Raw genomic sequence first — 21,441 nt, forward strand, 5'->3', positions numbered from 1 at the left:
GTAGAAAAGGTGTGTGCCACAAACCCTGCAGTTCTCTGTCTTCTAAGGTGGGTTGTTAGAGGTCCTGAAAGGAGCTTGTCTGGGGCATTTAGGTATTAACCACAACCTGGTCTTGCTGCTTTTAGCAATCCATTTCAGCATCTGACCCATCGTTAGAAGGTCTTTGAGACTTTGGTTCAGGACTGCATTGCAGATAGCGTACGACGGGAGGGAAGTTATTTATATTCTTTTTATGTGCATAGGAAAAAATTCTCTAGAATATATATATGCTATCGACCTAAGAGGGAATATAATCCGCTCTAAAACTATAGAGCCAGTACAACTTCTTTAGTGCATGCAACAAGTTTGACCTCTGTGTAATTACTTCAGGCTTACATCAATATAACAGCACCGAGTTTCTTTTCAATTATTTTCTGGGAGTGTCAGGCTCCCTTCCCGGAGCGCTTATTTGTTTCGAATTGGCCTCATTTGCTCACCAACTTTGCATATCCCTTCTTTGGGATTCCACGTTTGCCCGGGCGATGCGAGGGGCTGGGGCTGCCCCGGACACCCCGTCGGTGGCCGCCGGCCTCTGCCCCGGGGCTGGGCTGGGCTGGGCTGGGCGCGGCGCTGCCCGGTACCGGCACCGAGCCTCCCCCACGGGTAACCACCGCGGCGGAGGCTCGGCGCTGAGCAATTGCCTACGCATGAGTAAGCACCAAATGTGGGAACTCAGGCCAGCAGCTCTGCAATTAAAGCTATAATTTCAGGTAGTCGTAATGAATATTTATTTCAACGTACCAAATAAAAGAAATCGCCCGGTTTGTGTGCTATCAGTAGGGAGCGGGTGAGGCACGGCCGCTTCGTCCCCTCCCATTCCCCGGGCGGGACGGTCTATCCCTGGCCGCAGGGCTTGTGCCCCCCTGCCCTTCCCAGCCCGGCCAAGGGCCCTTCCCGGGGAAGGAAGGGTAAGGCGGTGTGCGGCGAGGCGGCCGGCTGGGTGCGGTGCCGCTGGGTAGGGCTTCCCCGGGGAAGAGCCGGGCGCCGGGCAGGAGCTCCCCACCAGGCGGGCGGGGGGCGCGGAGCCGGCGGAGGGCAGGGCTGAGCCCCCGCTCCCCTCTGCGAAAGCCCTCGTAGAGCGGCCTCGATGAGTCCGATGGCTCTGAACCACCCCCCCACCACCCCCCACCCCCGTGCTTTCTGGCGTAGGTTTGCGGGAGTCCCCTCGGGTTTTGCCCCGCGGCTGAGGAGGGAGCCGGGCTCCCTGAGAGGCAGCGGTGGCGCAGGGGGCTGAGGGCCCTCCGGCTGCCCTGAAGTCCGCAGCCCCGGCGAGGGCGGGCGCCCGTCAGCCCGCGGGTCCTTATTCCGCTTTCTCAGCCACCAGCCTCGCCGGGATTCCCGCAATCCAAGCGAGCGCCGCGGCTACCGACCGGCTTTTCCCGGGAGGACTCCGACCCGCACGGATGCACAGCCCCGAGCAGTCCATCTCCTTCCCGAGTCCCTCGACCGAAATCCAGGCTCCCGCCTAAAGGTGCGAGGCCGGCGGCTGCCCCGCAGGGCGGGGGTGTGTGGGGGGGGGTGGGAACCGCGTCCATCCTTCCAGCATCCCGTCGAGGGGAGAGCCGTTCTGCCGAGCAAGCACAGCCCGTTTCGGGTTGGGGTTTTTTGCGTGGGTTTGTTTGTTTTTTTTTTTTCCGTTTCGGGATTTTTTTTTTTTTTTTGGTGTTTGCTTTTAAGTTACTGTGAAATGAGGAGGTGCGAGCCGCACCGACCTCCGTCCCGGCTGCTCGGTGGCGGTCCGTCGCTACCGAAAGAGCTGCTCTACACACACAGCGTGGGGTTGGTTTTTTAAAGGGATGGGGAGGCGGGACGGGCGCCGGGGGTGGGGGAGAACCGCCGGACCGGGGCGGACGCCCCGGTCCGGCGGTTCTCCCCCACCCCCGGCGCCCATCTCCTTTGCTCGACGGGACGAGCCCGAGGTGAGCGGCGGGCGCGGTAAGTACCGCTCCCTTCCCCGCGGTACCCCCTTAGCGCGTCTCAGCCTCCTCCCCATCCATCCCAAACCCCTCCCGCCCCTTCCCCGTCGCCACCACTGGGAGCGCGGCCCCTTTAAGAGCCCGGCTTTGCCTCCCGGTAGCTGAAGGTCATTAAAACACAAAAGCGCTCCAGCGCTGCGGTCCAATATAGCGCATGCGCCCTGCCCGAGGACTGGCAGGGAGACGGCAATATGGCGAGAATGCCTGGCAGCGGCGGCGGCGGCGGAGAGTGGAGCGGCGGAGGGGGAGGCGGAGGAGGCGGCGGCGGCGGCGACAGCAGCGGCGGCGGCAACAATGCGGGGGACCGGCCGCCCGCCCGCGGCGTCGCCCCTCGCCCGCACCGCTACTGCAGCGCCGGCGAGGAGGAGGAGGGCGAGGAGGAGGATGAGATCCAGGAGGTGCAGATAACGGGGGACGAGGAGGAGGAGGACGGAGCCGATGGGGGGCTGCTGCTGGACGAGGAGGAGGAAGAGGAGATGGGTCTGGAGTGGGACGGCGAGGAGGAGACGGAGCCGCTGCCGCCCGCCCCGGGCCCTACGCCGGGCGGCGGCGGTAGCGGCGGCCGCGGCGGCGTCGGGGCGGCCCCGGGGGGCGCCGCGGCGGCTGCCCCGGGGGGCGGCGGCGGCGGTGGCCCCGGGGGGGCGGCGGAGGACGCGGAGCTGGAGGCGGCCCTGCTGCTGCAGCGGCCGGAGCGGGCGCGGCTGAGCGAGAACACGCGGCTGGCGACCCGCTACGCCGTGCGCATCTTCCGCGAGTACCTGAGCGAGAAGGCGCAGAGCCCCGACTTCGAGACCATGGACAAGGGGGCGCTCTGCCGGGTCCTGCGCTCCTTCTACGCCGAGGCGCGCTCCAAGAGCGGGCAGCTCTACTCCAAGTCCTCCCTCATCAGCATCCGCAGCTCCCTCAACCGCTACCTCAACGAGCCGCCCTACTGCCGCACCCTCGACCTCACCAAGGACCCCGAGCTCCGCGCCGCCAACCTCACCTTGGCCGCCGTCATCCGCAAGCTGGAGGAGCAGGGCGCCGGGCCGGTGGTGCAGAAGCAGGCCATCACTCGCGCCGACCTTCGGAAGCTCTACACCTGCAGCGTCTTCAGCACCCAGAGCCCCTTTGGGCTCCTCAACAAGGTCTGGTTCGAGACCTGCATGTACTTCTGCACCCGGGGCCGGGAGAACCAGCGGGAACTGGAGGAGGACTCCTTTGGGCTAGCTGTGGATGAGGACGGACGCAAGTTTGTCTACTTCAAGGCACTGGGGCCCTACCACAAGTCGCGCTCGTCCTCCTGGAGCAAGAAGCGGGCGGAAAGCAGCGATGAGGAGAATCTGCCCCGCATGTATGAGACTGGCACTGAGTTCTGCCCCTACGCCAGCTTCGTCAAGTACCTCTCTAAGCGCAACCCCCTCTGCAAGGCCTTCTTCCAGCGCCCGCGGGACCACTGCAGCGAGGGTGACATCACCTGGTACGAGAACAAGGCCATCGGCAAGAACCTCCTGGGCACCCGCATGCAGATGCTCTCCAAGGCGGCCAAGCTCTCCAAGACCTACACCAACCACTGCATCGGTGCAGTCTCCATCGCCACCCTCAACAGCATTGCTGGCATCGGCACCAAGCTGGGGGGACCGCAGCCGCCACACCACCACCCCCCTCCCCACCACCACCACCACCACCTCCTCCTCCACCACCCCGCTGGCGGGGGCTGCTACACCCCTGCCGCACTCAATGGTGGACCACGGCCCCTGCCGCCCGCCGCCAACCCCTACATGCTCCCCAAAGACGGTGATGCCGCACCGGTGAAGGCAGAAGCGGCTGCGGTGGCTCCGGCCAAGCGGGCACTCTACGAGGCAGTGTTCCCGGCGGGGGCCGCGGCCGGTGGCGATGTGTGTGGGCCCTCGGCCTCCCCCAAAAGACTCTGCCGCCGCCCCGCCGAGCCCGTGGACGCCGCCGCCCCTGCCGTGGTGGTGGTCTCAGTGAAACACGACCCCCTGCCTCACCTCCTTCCCGAAGCCAATGGGCACAGAAGCACCACCTCACCCACAGTAGTTTCACCTGCTATTGTTTCCCCCACACAGGTAACCGGAAAAAGAAAAAAGAAAGGAGGAAAAAAAAAAGCAAGTTGGCGACCCAATACCCCATCCCACACAGCCCTCACTGCACCCCTCCTTTCTTCCCCATCTCCCCTGAGGCTGGGCGCTGATGCACACTGCCAGCCCCGGGGTGGCTCCCGGGACAACTCTCACTGTTCAGGCAACCAACGAGCCCGGGCGCGAGCTATCCAACTTCTTCAGCCCCCCAAATTCCTCACCCTCCGCCACCGATCCAGTGGCTGCTCACTGCATGCCTGTGGGTCAGATGCGAGAGTTGCCCAGGTGCTGCTGAGCTCCCCTTCAGCAGCTCCGATGGCTCAGCCCTGTGGGCTCCCCTTTTTCCATCCTTTTTCTTCCTTTCCCCCCCCCCCCCCTTTTTTTTCTTTCTCTTTTTTGTGGGAGATGTGAGTTATGAAAGTCGGGCCAAAATAGTAGATAAGGGCGTTAGGTATCGTTAGCGTGTATGGTGTTCTTGATGTGCTAATGAACTATTTGAATAACCTCAAACGCAGGAAACAGCCAGGAGAATACTCAATTACACACTAGTAATGAGGGTGTAATTTTAAACTTCAGAAGTTAACAAGAGGGTTAATACGGCAATTGCATTCATCTTGTATTTGTTTATTTAAAATAGCTCTGTTTCCTGGCAGTGATCCTCCTCTTTTTTTCATTTTTCTTTTTTTCTTTATAAGGCAAATTGGCTTTAGTTGTGTTAGTTGCCGTACTGGTGAAATATACAGTAAGAGCACAATTAAACGGGTTTAGGTGCAGCTTAACTGTGGAACAAGCCCAAGTTCATTAGATGTGTTTCATTGAGGTAAAGCCGTCTTGTCAAAAACGCCGTTGAGCTGTGCCGTAACGCATGCCTTGCGACCCCCCTCTGCTGTGCGCCGGCACGTGCTCCTGCCTGCTCCCCGTCCCCTCCAAAAGTACTTTCCTTTCGGGTGTTTGAGCGCTGGAGCTAAATTACTTCAATTAAACACTCGCTGCACCTCTGCAATTGGCCTGAAGTTTGGAAATCATTCCGACTAAATCTATAAAGTATATGCAGTTACGTTGTGCCCCATAAAATACCGTGTTTCAGGCAAGAACTTTACTGCTGGCTGCCCTACGCGATTACAAAACCCCTCTGACATTCTTGTGTCAAGTAATAACAGGGATCGCAGCCGTCGGCCGGAGATCGCGGCGCTGGGTGAGCGCAGGTATATGACATGCCTGAGCTGTTTCCCAAGTGGAAATACCAGTTCTGGACAGACTGACCCTTTCAGAGAGATTGCCAGCTAATCAACCAGCCTGAAGGCTAATTGGGGGGGAGGGAGGGAAGGAGAAGGGGGGCTTCCAGTGAATGCCTACATAAGCATCTATGTTTTTAAAATACCTGTGACTTCTCCGTTCTAGCAGGCTTGGGTTTTGGGGTTTGTTGGGGGTTTTTTTTGACCACTTCAGTGGAGTACTGTAGTTTGATCTCCTGCTGTGTGTATCTGGTGTCTCTCCATGGCTTAGAGGCTTGATTATGTGCAGATAATGTTTTTGTTCTAGCTCATTATTTCAGGTATAAGCTAATGCTCTGTGCTGTATTTAACCCTAGACTCCTCTTTCCCTCACTTTTAATGACCTTGAAAGTAATTTTGAAACTTCAAGCCTAGCTTAGCTTTTTTAGAGCAGCAGTGCACATTGAGTATGGGAGGGGGTAGAGGGAGCCAGGCAGAGCAGTTCTGATCCAGTTAGCGCTAACAGAGTATGCGTGTCTTTAACCTGTTAATGAGGTGTCTTGGTACCTTCAGTCATCAGGCTGGAGAGCTGGGTCTCTACTCCTGGCCCACAAATCTCTTCGCACTTGCGGAAAGCTTAGGTGAGCAGAAATCCAGCTGCTGTACTGTTGTCGCAGAGCTGCGCTTCCTACGTGAAGCATTCGGAGCTGTAATTCTCATTAGTGGCGGGCTCTGGGGAGAAAGGGAGAAATATCTAAAGTAGATGATAGAGTACACAGGCATGTGCTGTTTTCTTTAAGTATATCAAGAAAGAAAATGAGCCATCAGCAAGGATACTAGACTGTGTGGGTTTTTTTCAGTAATTATATGGAAATGTTCATCTCCATTCACAAATTAATGAGCTAAACAAGCTGCCCAGCCACTTTTGTAGCTGAATCTTGCCTTTGCTACGAAACTCGTTAATTTAAGTCTTTAGGAGAAGGAAAAGTGTCTTTTTTTTTTTTTCTCTCTCCTTTTTAATAACTGATTCTTCTTGTGTCAGTTTTAACTGATGCACTTCTGGGATGCGACAAAATGAAAAAATATTGGCTGTGGAATAGATTTCCTTGGGAGAATGTAAACGCTAAACTTTTTCTCCCTAGCTACCTTTTATAATAGTTACGCTAATCGAGGTCCAGGGCATTTCCTGGGGAAATTAATGACTGGCCGGGGTTAATGGCCCAAGGCATTGCCTCAAGGCATTGACTCGCCCAGCCAGTCATTAATCCCCAGGAAATGCCCTGGCCCTCAATCGTTACTGCTTAATTATAAACAAAGACTTTCCAGGCCTTTTTACTGAACTCATCCCATCAAGTAATGTGACACTAAACTCTGCTGTTGACAAATATTACTGATTCCTTGAAAACATGAAGGTCGTAAGTTTGTGGCTTATTGGTCATCTTTGTAATTACTCTTCCAGGGGACAGATTCTGCTGCCCTTGGAGACTTGTGCAACACTCTGGTGAAGAAATGGTGGCGTGATGAGTGTGTTTCTTAGCGTGCACGCATGTTCTCTTTTATAGCATTGATAGTTTGAAGCAAGGTATGGAAAAGGTTAAACGAAGGCATTAAATGGGTTGTCTTCAGTCTGCGCTGACTACAGACTTTAGTTGTAAGAATCTGCGTGAGGATGTTAATTTTACGCTTTTCTATCGTGGTTGCTCCCATCTTTTGTTTTAGCCCCAGGATGTCTTTTCAACACTGGGTTTGTAGGAGCCTCCTCCAGGGCTAGGGAAAGGTACATTAAATGTTCATCTTGATCCAACTACTGCTTTAGGTGGCAGCCTTGAGAGCAGCATTTATAGAGGTGTATTTTAGGCATACAGCACTGTGCCATCATGGCACAACTTTCTTTTCAGTCCTTATTCGCTCCAAAGCGTAGCAATTTTCCTGCCACTGACAGCAGTACTTCAAGTTGATGACAGAGGGATGTAATTTGGCTGTTGTTCATCTTGTGGGTTACTGAAAGATGAACAATAGCTAAAGTTTAAGCTTTTGATGCTACAATGCGGTGGTAGCTGTTGAGATTTATGGATCTGGTACATGCTGAACTTACTATAGTAGTAATACCCAAAAATAGGTCTAAGAAAATAGATTGGTTTCTGCTATGGGTGAGAAGAGTTGTGTGTCACTTTAAAATGCTTCTGCTATGTTGGTTCTCTAACTCTGGGCTGCCTGTGAAGAGTTTCATCAGCTATTAGGATATCTACCACACAGTCATTAAAACATGACCCACATGCATTTGTACTGGCTGTTTGGGGAATCCGTAACCATTTTTCCTCCTGGTTTAAATCCAGAGATGGGTTTTTTGTTTTCTTTCAATCTGGCACATGTCTTCTCATTGCCTTGTGCTCTCTTTGAAGGGCTTACTTTGACCAGAACCAGCAATCTGGTTCTGACTGCCGGTTTCATAGAAGGCGGCAAAACAGTAGCACATGATGAACAGAAGTAGGCAGCAGGCACAACTGGGGACAAATCAAAGTAACTAATTAGCTAGTCTGGCTTTTTTAGTCTTTGGGGTCTTTTTGGAGGTGGATAAGAATCCTTCTGCTTCATCTTTGGAGTGGGAACATCCTACATTTCCATGAAACGGCCACAAAAAAGGCTTCCGTTCTGTACAAATGTTTGTAAAATTCTGACTAGAATCCTCGCTAGGTGCTTTCTAAGTGTACAGGGTAGGGGAACTCTTAACAGCTTCAGGGAAGGACGCTTAGGATGCTGGTGTTAGGATGCTAGGCTTGCTTTCTATACAGATAATAGATGGGGCAACATCCCTATCTTAAAGGCTTAAAGTACAGCATCTATTAAGACGGATGACTGCTAAATGCCTTGTTAGTTCTTGTGGCAGTACTTCTGTGATCTGGTTTCAGAGGTTAGTAGTGGCTGCTCTACTGCCTAGTTAGTGCCATCCTCTTCGATTCGTGGATTATACCAGGTTGCAAGAAAATCTAGGATTTGCTTGGTGTCTTTTTAAAGAGAAACACTGAGGTTAAAATCTTAAAAGTTTGAGGATTAAAGGAGCTGTAAAAACTGTGCCTACTTCAGAGGCTACTGTTTTTTCGTTGTTGTTTGTAGTTTTTTTAATGGAGAAGATTTTAATCTTTTAATGACCTGATAGTCATCAAAATTGCTCTGAAATCCTCGGGAGGTGGGGGATAGGGTAGCAGAGGTGTCAAATATGGTCCCCAAAGCAACTTTCTTACCAGTTTCTGTAGTGAAACACATGAATCCTGGCTGTTGCCCTCTTCAGTGGAAGTCAGTGTTGTTTGTAACTGAATGCTTCTGAAGATTGTTGAACAGACAGGATATTTCTGAAGACAGTAGGATGTCCCGGGCTATGTTCCTTATAACTAACATGAGGTTTGGTAGGCATATGAATGTTTCCCAAGATAAGTTCAAGAAAAGGAGAATAGAGTGGTCTCGTATATGGCTTTGGGAGGGCTGTATATGCACTGAAAGGAGCGAAGGGAACTGGTTTTTCTTTCCTAGCCTGAAGTTGGTCCATTTTGGATCAGGCACTGGGGAGGGAGTTGATTTAAGGTGACTCAGGAGATTATTTCCCAGAAGATCTGAGAGTGGTGTTTCAATACATGCATTTAGAATTGTGGTGTGAAGTTTGAAGTCCAATACTGTCTTTGTAAGTCCCGTTAGTTGCATAGGCACGATATATATTAAATTTTGCAGCTATTTCAGATGGTGATTTCTTCCACTATCACTTCAATTTTCAAAATATTTTTACTTTTTAGAAATTAGACTCCTTAGTTCCATCATGTGAGCTAGTCACAGAGCTTGCTTGGTCCAGCCTTCAGTGACGGTAAGAGCGCAAGAGGTGATCCGTTTTGTATAACTGAAATAAAGATGACCTTTTCAGTACAATTAGGAGGAAAACCCAGCATCACTGAAGCGCCGCTGTATTTTTGACTCTTTTTTTAACTCTATAGAATCTGAAATGACTGTGTTGGTACTCTTCCTCTGTGCACATCAAAGGTAAAATGCACAAACTTAAAGGCTGCAGAGGGCTTTTTTTTTTTTTTTTTAACGAAAGTCTTCTGTGATTATCCTGTAAAAGATTTCCCATTGCCCACTGCTCTCCTAGAGAGCAAGAGATCAGAAACTGTTCAGTCTAATTGGTGAGTCTGTATGACAGTGAGCTGCCTTATTTCACGTATGGTGTAGAAATAAATGAGTGCTTAAACCCTTTGAAACACACCACTACTGCAAAAGCCATGGGCTGTAATTAAATTGAATGTGGGGTTGTATTGTCTTGTGCCCTTGGCTATAAACTTGATAACAGACCATGGTACACCCACTATTGTGTTAGAAGCTGGAACCTAATTAGCGATGTTGTAGATTTTTTCAGTCACTTTCGAAGCCCTTCTGTTCATCTTTTCCCCCATGTTCTTTCTTTCTTATTATTTTGCTTTTCTGTTTCTGAAGCAATAAATGCACCCTTCTTTTTCAGAAGGAAATCGTTAAGGGCATGGAGCCAAATATGTACGTGCAAGATAATTTTTTTTTATCTTATTTTGGATTCAAGGGACAAGTGTTGGTAACTGCATTTTATCTGATGTAGAAGAGATTTATTAGTGTTGTGATAGTAAAAATATATAATCATGTTTCCAGGGAATGCTCTTCCAGGCATTTGAGGGGGGAGCGAGGAAAGGATTGCAACTTCTCATAATACCTTGATCTAAAAGTAACATTGGAAGACGTACGACTGAATTCTGTTCTGGTTGTTTTTTGGGGATTATCCACAAGGCAAAACGGCTCTTCCGGGCTTTCAGAAATTCACGTGCTTTTGCACTCAGCCAGTTTTAGTTAGTTGATCTGAAAACCTTCAAACTTGCTAAGGACTTAATCCCTAATGAGGACATAATGCCTTTGATGTGTTCTTAATGCCATTTTTACTTTAGGAAATAATAAAGGTTGTAGTGCACAGATTTAGTATATATATTTCCACTAAGTTCTTAAATTGTTATGCTTACCCATGGTATGCATCTGTGCACTTCTGTAGCTAGGACAGGTCATTTTAATTACATTGAAACTGAGTGGAAATTTTTCACCGTATGCTTGTGGCACATCCGCTCCGTGTAACACGGTCTTGTGCATAAATACCTGAGGTAGCCACTCCTTGGGACTTCTCGTTCACTTCTTGTACTGGTCTGAGTGGTGCACTGTGCTGATGTGGTTTGCAGTGTTTTTGGTACTTAAACTGGGTGGCGTAGCCTGGATAATGTGTTACCATGTATCTTTTGGCGAGGGGTAATCAATTCTCTTTGAAGAGTGGCACTGTCAGCATGAAACCTGGTGTTTCTGTAATACTGCCCTGGTTTTCCAGTGGGAACAACAGGAGCCGAGGCAGACAAAGCTGATGTGATCTGCAGGAAAGCATGGACTGGAGATCCCTTGGTGAAGCTTCCCCAAGGTTGGGGTAGGAGAGGGGGTTTGGGTGTTGCTTTTTCAGTAGCGCGCAGCTCATGGGGGTAGGCAGTTTGTTCAGTAGGTGATGTTCAGGTAACGTAGGCTGGAATGCTTCTCCTTGCAAAAGGAGGAGGGCAGAAATCTCTTATGGGGGTGAGGTGCAAGGATTAATTTTGGCTTTTCTTCTGTTTCCTTTTTCCAAAGACCTTGTGGAAGTGCTGGGCTAATTTCTGGGCTGGGGCTTGGCTCTAGCGCAGGGCTTCATTTCACTCTCTCCTCCTTGAAGTGCCCAGGACTGGGTTTGATGATGCTGTCATATGTTTTAGTTTGTTTTTTGATACGGGGAGTGGGAGGAAGAGGAGGCTGTGTAGTTGGGACTCTTGTGCTCGGTAGCTCTTATGAAGGAGCCACAGCTCTTGGGCTTCCCTGCAAATTGGCGCCTATGTACGCTGTTACTACTTTTGCATCCGCGTGTCAGAAATGTAGTGCGTAAATGAATGACTTCCCTAAAACACCACTGTATTTTAAATTCCTCTTTTTTTTCTGTGTGTCCATTCATATATGGTTAAAATTAAGGATTGCTGGAGAAATTTCAAGAGCGATTTCTCAACACCCTTCAGCTCAATCTTGAGCTTTTACCGCAGTGATATATATAGTTGGTTCTTTCGCTGCTGTTGATTTCTCTCCATATATTTCTAGTAGGCTTCAAAAGTAGCAGGGAGAGGTTGGTCTGGAATAAGGAGAGCATACTGTGTCTGATGTTTTGACTCTTGGGTTATTAAGCTCCAGTGTAGTTGTCCTGAGCTCTTACTCTGATCTGGGGATGCTGGCTGTGAAGCCTGTGCTTGCCTTGCCCGTGTGAGCTCTTGTTTCACAGGTGAGGTGTGTGCAGTGCACCTGAAGGAACGCACCAGATCTCTCGGGTGCAATAGGAAATCATCAGTGGTTAATGACTGAGAGTCGTCTGGCTTAAAGCTCCCCTGGAGAAGAAGCAGCGGAAGCATGTGGTGTGTCTGGCCGGCATGGGGGTGGGAACACAGGGTATGTGGGTTTAGCATGAAAGACAAGGGGAAATCCGCTTGTGTTGCCCTCCTCACCCCAGTTCTGCTTGGAGTGGGTTGAGGCCGTTCTTCCCTTGTGCCTGAAATGTGGGGAAGAGTAGTGAGGAAAGTGCAGTGGGCTTAAAGAGCTTCCTTCCTTCCTCCCTTCTTACAAGGGCTGGTTGTTACCTGTGACACGCCTGATAAATTCCTTCCCTTTCACTGAAAGTGCTCTGTTCAGAAGTGTGCAAGTTGTCTGAAGTGCTGTAATTAACCCGTATAGTTTTGATGCCAAATTAGGAGGACCTAATTGTGAGAGTTAGGTTGACAAGTTGGAAAGTATAAATGGGAGCACAGATGCCGTGACAGACAAACCTACAGCTGTAGTACAAACAGTGTGTGAATGTGAGATAAACAGGGAACCTGCTTGAATCAGTTGCCTTTTTGAGGGTTTTCCAGTGTTTCTAATAACTTTATGACTAGCAGTGCTCACAGAGAGGATGCTTGTGTGCTCTTCCTCCTCATCTCAGATACAACAGCGATACCAGCTGCAGTTGCTTTTCACAGGAGTTAGCTAGAAAATTATTACAGACCATGTTTGTGGTGATCGGGAGATGATGCTTTGTGTAGGCTTTTATCAAGTTTATCAGTAATAGTTTCCATCTTGGGTTTAATCTTTTTCCTGTTGTCATAACACAAGTTTCTGGACGCTCTACCTAGACTGTTGCAAGACCAGGTTCACATTTCTGCTCGATTCTTTAAAATGCTTCTTAGAGGGGGTAAAATAATAAAATGTTGTAAGCGTGTGAGTTTTGGCAAATAACCAGTTCAGAAAGAACTGTGTAGCCTTTTAGTATATTTTACGCTTTATATTGTCTTTTAATTCGGTAATGCTGAAGTATCTTGCTGAATCTGAAGTATCATGCTGAATGTATCTTGCTGATTATCTCTCTGAAAATACAGTTTCTCTGACCACCCACCCCATCACCCCCTGAAAATGCACACTAATCAGTGACTGGCAGACTTGGGAGTGGAAAAGTAACTGTTCTAGGAGGCAAAAGGGATAATGCAAAGCTCTGTGGTCCGTGAAACCACGTGAGGATAACTAAGTTTTGTAGAGCTGGCTGATGTTGGTAGAAATATGTTTGTGCTGGAAAGAAATCACTTGAAAAATTTATATTCTTTAGCAGGGATGGCAGTACAAATCCCCCAGCCTTTGACTCTGGTTCTTTTGCCCAAGTACTGTTTGAAAATTAAACGGAGTGGGACTAATATGGTTTTAGTCTCAGACTTAAACTGCTTCAAAATCAGCTTTCTGAAGCTGCTGCCAGTCCAAAGCACTATGTGTAACACAGTTACGGTTTGGTTTTTAAAAAGCAGAAACAACTTTAATGTTCTGTCAGAACTTTGTAGTTTTGCCTTCCTTTTGGGGTATTTGACACATTCCCAGAGCAGCCTTATTTCTGGTTTTATCTCTTCAGAAGTCTTTGCAAGTTACCTTTTTGCGGGGATTTAAAAATGCATTATTTTTGAAATGCACCTGCATTTGCCAGGTGGTTTCAAATAAAACATTGTGAAGCTTTTTGATATCCCTTAAGTAGGGCCTGGATACAAATGTTTCCATGAAAGAACTTTTAGATACAAGCTGTTCTCTTCACTTTTAGGCACTGAAAAGTATCAGAAGTAAGGCAAGCAAAAAAAAAAAAAAGCTAAGGAAAAGCAAAGTTCATTGTAACTAGCAAGTATGAATGTGTAAAAATGCGTATGGATTTTAAAATGTGCAGTGACAAAAATAATACCAAACATAGGATTAATTGAAATGCTAATGCATTGGTGTATGGAAGTAGCACTACGCTACTATGTAAATGACAAAAGTATCCCCGTGGTGGAGAGGAGGAAAATTCAACATTTTTTTAACATTTACTATGGTAATTCATTAGGAAAGGATTCCTTGTGACTGTGCTAAAGTGTAATTTTAACCAGTCAGTTTTCTTTGGTATGGCATATTCACTGCCAAACTGCTAATAGATATATTCAGGATCATGAATATAATAGTAGGCTAGATTTGCAGTACAGGATAATGATATGGTAATAATTGTTGCCGTCATGTAAAACGTATGGCAGATGCTTTCAGAAGCTTATGCGTATTGTTTTAATTGTTGAGAGATAACCAAGCATCAGGTCAAATTCATATCTTTCCAGGAGAAGATATAATAGCTGATAAATAAATTTTTTTAATGTTCACAAAGCCCATGTCCAAAAGGAAAACAACTCCCCCTACTTTTGTGCTTGTTAACTCAGCTGAAGAATATTGTGTAACTTGTTAAGGCATTTCTGTTTCTGTAAAATGCTGGACTAATTCTACTGGATTTTATTTATTTTTTTTTTTTGCTACAGGGTTGTGATCTTATTGATATTAGTTGCTGTAAAATGCTCAGGTTTGGTGATTTTCTGGCATTCTTCTGTGAAGTTTTCCAGAATTCCCAGCTACCCTCATGGGAGCTACCCCAGCCTTCACAGAAGCAGCCCCTTGCTTGGTGTGTGGGGTGGCAGAGTTGTCCATCCTTCCTGTGGTGAGTCGGTTTGGGCTCCAGCACAAACAAATGCTGCTGCTTGAGCAGCGACCGTGCAGCCCTGCTGCAGGGATGCTGGGCACCGCTGCTGGCAGCCTGGGGCTCTGGGGCTGCTTGGGTCTTCTCAAGCTTTCCTCCAAGAAAAGGAAGTTAATACTGTAAGGAAAAACTAAAATGTTGTGTACCCCCAATTCTTTATAAAATGGAAAAGCTCCAAAACAAACCCCAGCCTAGAAACCTGTTCTTCTCTTTAACATTAATGATGGTGGTTTGAAATAGCTGTTACCTCCTTTACTTGAAGGAACTAGATTTTTTCGGAGGGGAGGAGAGAAGAGATGACCTTACTGATCTATCTGGAGGTCAGGAAACAGGGGTTAAATAACTGTGCTAGCAGGATTTTGAAGGCAGAAAATAAGAATTTTGTGAGAAGACAAAGTTCTGGAAAGAAGTTGACATGGAAAATAAGGAGGAGAGGGAAAGCAGGGTAAGAAAACGTTACCAACTCTCTTGTTGCAGTACATCCGTTTGGAAACTAGATTAATTTCTGTATACCAGTGCGCTTCTGCTGAATTAGTTTAATGAATTCAAGGGGTGGGAAATAACGCTTCTGTTTGGAGAGGGGCTGAAATTGGGGGGGGAAAATTAGGATTAGAAAAAAGCCTTCTTTCCTAATGCTAAATAACAAATGTAGTAGGTGCACTGAAGCAAGATTTGATTGAGGAAAAGATAGACCCAGGGGTCTGTCTGGGTCAAAGAAAAATTTTGCATTTTTTTCTTTAAAGTAGAAATGCTAAAGTAGAAATGTAAAAGAACAGTGAAGGCAGGGGGGAAGTCTTGTTTTTCTTCAACTTTAAAGTTAATTAAAAGAAAATAAGTATGATTTAATTTAAGTGCATTGTATTACTGCCTCTTATGGAAGCTAAAATATAAGCATTTTTTTTTCCTTAACCTTAAAAAATGTGACATTTAAACCAGTGGTTTCCTATATAGCTTTGTGTCAGAGTAAGTCTTGACTCTTGAGGGCATATCCCAAAAGAAATTTGCTGGCAGCACTATGGTAAAATGGCCTATAAGCATTGTGTTTGTTTTTATGCCTAATGGACAATAAACTAGTTTCCTCAAGCTACTTGAAATACTCCTTGTAAGTCTCCAGATCAATTTCTCATTCTCATCCTATTAAAACTCACTTGAGAAAGTTGGGAAAACATGTTTTTGATCAAAGCACTGTGTAAACTAGTCATCTACTCCATTAATCTTTAAGCTACTTCATAAAATTCCTGAGAAGAACCCCAGTGGGCTCCTGCTTTCAAAGACAGCTTCATCCCACCTGGATGCCAAACAGAGAGAGCAGCTCCACTGCGTGATGGAAGGGCTCACCGGAGGTTTACAGGTTCTAGAGGAGAGGAGGCAGTTGGAGAATCTTGTTTTTTCCCATGTTTATCTGACTTGCAGTTTCCTAGTAAAATACTAGGATTGTTGAATTATTTCCATGAGTAGCTGTCTGCATCTAAAATGACTTGTGTATGCTTGTCTATTCTGTATGCTACTGCCTGGTTTGTTTGTTGTGTAGTCAGTTCACGTTATATATGGCAACCTTAAATGCTTCAGTCCTGTGCTTGATCAAAACACTTTTTTTTTTTCCCCTAAGGAAACAAATATAGGGTCATAGTTCTGAGAACTCAGGAATTTCTCTTTGGTTCTGGTGGTAGATGGCTGGATGCTAGCTTTGAGCAACCCGTTCATGAGAAGAAGTTAAGCTACAGTCATACTATACTCCCCTTTTTCAGAAATCTCTCTTAAACTTCTATACAGGCTCTTTTCAGATCTCTCTTCTATCAAGTTTCTGCTTACACATCTTGATGAGCAGGAGACCTCAGATCAGTATTTACAGCATCTGCTTCCATGCTTTATATATGCACCTATATCAAGATTCATGGTTATGCATTTTAGAAGAAACTTATTCAAGAAGTGTTCATCCGATCAGCAATATCTACTGGTTGACAATGGTAGGGGGATGCTTTGAGTGCTGTTATAAAAGCAGTAATATTGTTTCTTTGGAGACACTGTCAAATATGCTGGTTTTGTTGTACCTTGAAAATTAAAGTTTTGTGTTTTACTGTGGAATAAGTATTACGAGAAGTGGCCACCACAACATAAAGCCTTCCTGGAGCGCCTGTGTGCCAGTGGGATGATACCATGACAGTAAGAATTTGTACCAGTGTTGGAGATGGTGTACCAGCCGATTAAGGGCTATAAGGAGGAGACAGGCTACTTGGCTGAGAAAGCTGGTAAGAGATGTTGGTCTGGCTGTACCAGCAATCTATCCCAAAAGAGGGTAGGGGAAGAAAGTCCTCATATGTAGTAATGAAAAGTTGTTAGCGGCTCATAAAGGAGGGGTTTTTTTTTACTTCTGTGGAAATTAGTAGTCTCAGTTGGATCTTAGTGGACAAGTATCCTTGTGGCGGCGGAGGCCACCAGAACTAATGCTAATTGTCACTCCTGTTGGCAGCCTGGGAGGTGGTGGCGCTGAGGGGGAAGAGCTGCCCTTGCCCCAGAGGTGAGCTCCTGACCGGCAGGGCTGATGGCCGCATGAGAAAGCTTGCTCTGCTGGTGCTGCACCTGCTGTCTGGATGCTGTGCTGGGCTGTGAATGCGATATTATCTAAAAGTAGACGACTCCTGTACCAATTTAAGTGGAAAAACAAGACTAATGGCCAAATTCGTACTCTCTGTGTTTTTCACTAATCATAAAAAATAGCAGTTTGCTTCTCCATCCTCCTGGCTTTACCACCTTCTTCATATAACTGCACCGACTTTACTGATGGCTTCTTGTGTCTAATCATTTCTTAATGAAGCAGGCAAGTATATTTTATTTTATCCTGCATGAGCTTCTTTATGTCACTCATTGTTGTTTCCCTCCACTCCATTTCCACTCCAGGCAAAAATTATTTCCAGCTGAGAGGGGCTGGATACATGTCATTCCAGAGCAATTGTAAATGACCCTACAGATTTTCTTGCAAAAAGCAGAACATGTTTCCCCTCGGTGCACACCCCCTTTTCTCACCTAGAATGCATGCAAGAAGGGTCATATGGGGCCAGACCCAAGGGGTGTTTGACCCCATACCCCATCCCCAGAGCAGTGGCCAAGAGCAGATGTGTCTGTAGAAGAGAACAGGAATGGGTGAGTAGGTGATGCTTCTCATGCGGGTCTTATAAAGATGTTTGCCAGGTCCCCCCCTGACATGTAAGTGACGTGGCAGAAGGGCATTAATCATTAAAAAGCAGATATTAACACAATCATGTTGGGTCTGTGGGATGAACAGACCCCTTTGCATTTTCCTCTCAAACTGTTTTGATGGGAATTTTGATTACAGACAAGGTAAACTTGTTTGTACTTTATTCATTAATAACAAACTATAAACTGCCCTGCTCCCCTCCCCACAGGCAAGGCACTTGAGAAGATGCTAGGCAATTAAAGTACTTAAGTCAGTAATTACAGTCAAATATACAACAAAAATAAAATCACTGCACATGATTTTTTTTATGCTTGGTTTTGTTCTCTGCGTTTATTAAACCACAATTCTTGCCTCACGATTAAACAGGAGTCTCTCGGTGATACCAAAGTGTCTGACAAGTTTGCTTTAGTTCAGCTGGGTATTCAGTAACCTCTTTGAAGGTCTTACTATTGAATTCTTCACTGCTACTTTTTAGATGCATCTTAGTATATAGAGCTGGCACACCTCTGAGACTTAACACTGACCAGCAGGGAGGTGATACCAATGGTCTCTTGAAACTTTTCCTTTCTTGCTTTTCATGCTAGTTTTCTTATTGTGCAGGGAGTAGCATCTCTCTGGTTAATGTGATTATTAGGAGGTGAAGACCAGAATAGGTGGTCATTCAGTTCATAAGCCATACTTGGCTTCAAATATTTAAGTTAAGCTGATGCACTTTACCCTTTAGAAATATGTGTCTGTCAACTTGACCTGTTGTGAACCTATTCAATGAGTTAGTATCCTGCAGTATAAACTTATGTGTATGCCAGCTCAATGTATTTAAGTTAAATTCTTAGTGACTTCCATATTCCAGATAAAGTATACTTTAAAAAGACAGAAACTTAGCCGTAACGAGATCCAGCTGGTGTGCATAAACCTTTCACATTACATTACATAATTAAGTTGGTAAGTAATGTATGGGGAAAAGCTTTTGTTGCTTATTCTTTTGTACTGGAGTTTTACAAGGCTATATAAATACTGTAAGTATTTAATGGGGAAAATGCAGGATTAAAAGCAAACAGCAGATGATATATGGTACAAAAATGCTATAAAACAAATGTGTAATATTACCCTTCTAGTATTTAATATTAAATGACTGAAACTTGACAGTGTTGTGAATGTCACCTGCATTAAAATAGCTCTCATAAGAACAATATCCAATTGATTGGTTTGATTAACGTGACTAGTTTAAAGGTAGATTGTTTTATGCTGGACGATATCAGAGCATGGATTCCTTCTGAGTAGTGTTTTGACCGGTCTTTTTATTCTGTAAAATCTACATTGCTGTGGTATTCAAAGCAGGGTACAGGCTCACAGACTCCTTACCATAACTTAACAACCAGTTTTCCTTTTAACAAACTGTAATTACAGAAACATAAACTACATCTTCATTTATTTTGATGGTAGAGCATGGGAGAGGAATGTGGGAAGGCATTCTTTGTGCCACCATCAAGTTAGTTGCCTACCTTGCAGTTGTTTCGTAAACATCCTAGAAAGCTCCTGAAAATACCCAATGTGGAAGGTGCCAAAAATGGTGAAAATGCAAGACTTCGTCCTCTGAGAGACAAGCCCTGGCAAATCTGAGCTTGATGTTACTGCCCTTGGCCACCCGCCTCCTTTGCGGAAGGCTTTTGCTCCCTTCTAGAGTCAGCAGAAGCTACCGTGTGCCTGCGCTTCAGCGGCGACAGCAAACCTTGGTCAAGGGGTTACTATTTTTTGGGTGCTGTCGTTGTCACCAGCAATTTGAGTTGCCATGTTTAGTCTGTGAACTGGAACATGGGAGGAACGGGCATATGGTCTGTTTTGCCAGCTTTGCTATGGGGGTGGTAGCCCTGGGGAAAGGAGTGGTTAAAAAAGAGCAGTCCTAAATTGCACAGCTGTTTGCTGCATGATGGTGAGTCTGAGCCCTCAGCTATCCTCATTTAAAAAGAATGCTCAGGCAGGTATCATAAAGTATTTAAAGTTTAGGCTGTTCTTCTTGTGAAGAGTGTAATTTACAATAACTGCCGCTTTTAATAATGAACCAATCTATTTGGGATGTCTCAATGCCCGCTAAACAGTTAAAATGACAACTTAATTTCAGGACGGTGTTACCTATGTATGTATATTGACCTCAAGCTGTTCGGGGAGGGGGGGATATTTCAGGGTGACTTCCATAGCAAAAGTATATTATGCTTAGGCTCCCTTCCACAGAAAGGAAATTGAAATTTGAACTAGAAATAAACTTTCACTTGCCTGAGAATTATTCAACAAGAGGTTAAAGGAGCATGCAGAATGTAAGTGAATAACAAATATCTTTTGGTTTTGTGGGTTTGTAAGTTCTCATAAATCAGTCGGCAAGTTTCCAGTCGTGACAACCACGTCCCATGCTCTGACATTGCAGCCACCACAAAACTCTAGTGAAGGGTGCAATCAACCTGTAATAAGAGTGGCAAGTCAAATGAGCAGCATTAAAAAAACCAGGGTGCTGTCTTGCAGACTTCTTACTTAATTTTTTGCACGCTGTCAATGCACTGACAGAATCTTTAAATCATCCTCCCTTTCCTCTGTGGGCCCTCACCTTGCCCCTTGCCACTTGGTAAAGCAGCAGGCAAAAATCCATTATGGGACTGGGGGGGAGGGGGGAGGGGGGAAATGGGCTGAAGACCTTTAATGGCTCATTCATAAGGATTTGACATGGGTCAGTATTTTGTGATCCTTGTTTTTAAGGAAATGCTTGTGTTAATGAGCACTTATTGTAAAATATGGAAAAGAAATAGGTTAAAAGTCAAAGTAGTGATGACGGGTGGTTCTGTCTTTCTCTGGGAGGCTGAGGTCCCCACTGATCCTCTTGAAGCCAGCATGAGGAGCGAGCCCACACTGCTGGGCAACTGGCCTGTCTCGGGGTTTCCAGCAAGGGTGAGCTCTGGACACACAGCCTGGTGCTACCCAAATGTCCTGGATTAAAAAATGAGGATCGGAAGCAGTGTTGCTCAGCAGCCTCAGATCGCTTAGCAGGGCTGCACTTCTCAGCAGCTTCTTGCTGCATAGAGGACTTGCAAATAACGGGCGGACCTGCCAAAGGTAGGAGGCATGGTTTTAGGTGCTGATAGGGATATCTGCAAGTCCCCAACACCTTGTGTGCTCCTGCTGGGTGAAGCAGCCTCGCTGGGAGCAAGGTGCGAGCTTGCTTTGGCCTTGGAGCGGCCAATTCCAGCACTCTGCCAGTCTCTCTCCAAATGCTGGCCTGAACCAACCCTGCTTGGCCTGCAGTCCCGTGGGATCACGGTGCAGCAGGAATAACAGGCACTTTGTTCTCCATCGCAGATACTCTGCGATTAAACTGGTTAGTCGTGAGGCTTGATTTACTGCTGTGCTCTTGCTGTTTCGGATTGCACAACAGCACAAACACCCAGAGAGCAAGTGAATTTGATCCATGTTTCCTAAGGATTGTGAAATTCTCCTTCTGTATAAATTTGCTGGCTGAATTTTAAGCATGATTTATAAAAGGGACCTTTCCTCTTATAGTAAACATGATTTCCCTTTCTGTAGGACTGTAAGACAAATGTTCTTAGCCTGCAAGGTAACTTTTTCCGTGTGCTATCCTTAACGTGGTTTTGGCTCATCTTTCCTGTTGGACAGTTTCTTACTGAAGCTATTTAACTGGTAACTTAAATACTTTAGCATTTGGATGTGATGTTGGCTTACAAGAAACACAGAGCAAGAAAGGCATTTATTTTGCACTGTTCAGAAGCTTTCTAAAATCCTCTGAAGTGTGCTGTGGTTCTTAGTTTTAGACTGTTTCCTT

The 21,441-nt window shown here is 46.5% G+C and overlaps 1 protein-coding gene across 4 annotated transcripts in view; it reads left to right on the top strand.

Moving 5' to 3' along the window:
* Positions 1-21,441, top strand: part of KCTD1 (potassium channel tetramerization domain containing 1) — a 102,451-nt gene that overhangs the window by 31,310 nt on the left and 49,700 nt on the right. The window contains exon 1 of one of the 4 annotated variants that reach the window (XM_064442828.1): positions 1,371-1,510. The exons of 1 other annotated variant lie outside the window; for it this stretch is intronic. Coding sequence is in view for 2 of the 3 variants with exons in the window: in XM_064442824.1 (XP_064298894.1) it covers positions 2,207-4,084 (1,878 nt within the window). In the remaining variant the exon portion in view is untranslated. Of the gene's footprint in view, positions 1-1,370; positions 1,511-2,112; positions 4,085-21,441 lie in introns of those variants that run through there. 2 more of the 4 variants (XM_064442824.1, XM_064442825.1) reach the window with 2 other exon arrangements.

The sequence above is a fragment of the Phalacrocorax carbo genome, chromosome 2, assembly GCF_963921805.1.
Source record: "Phalacrocorax carbo chromosome 2, bPhaCar2.1, whole genome shotgun sequence".
NCBI classification, from domain to species: domain Eukaryota; kingdom Metazoa; phylum Chordata; class Aves; order Suliformes; family Phalacrocoracidae; genus Phalacrocorax; species Phalacrocorax carbo.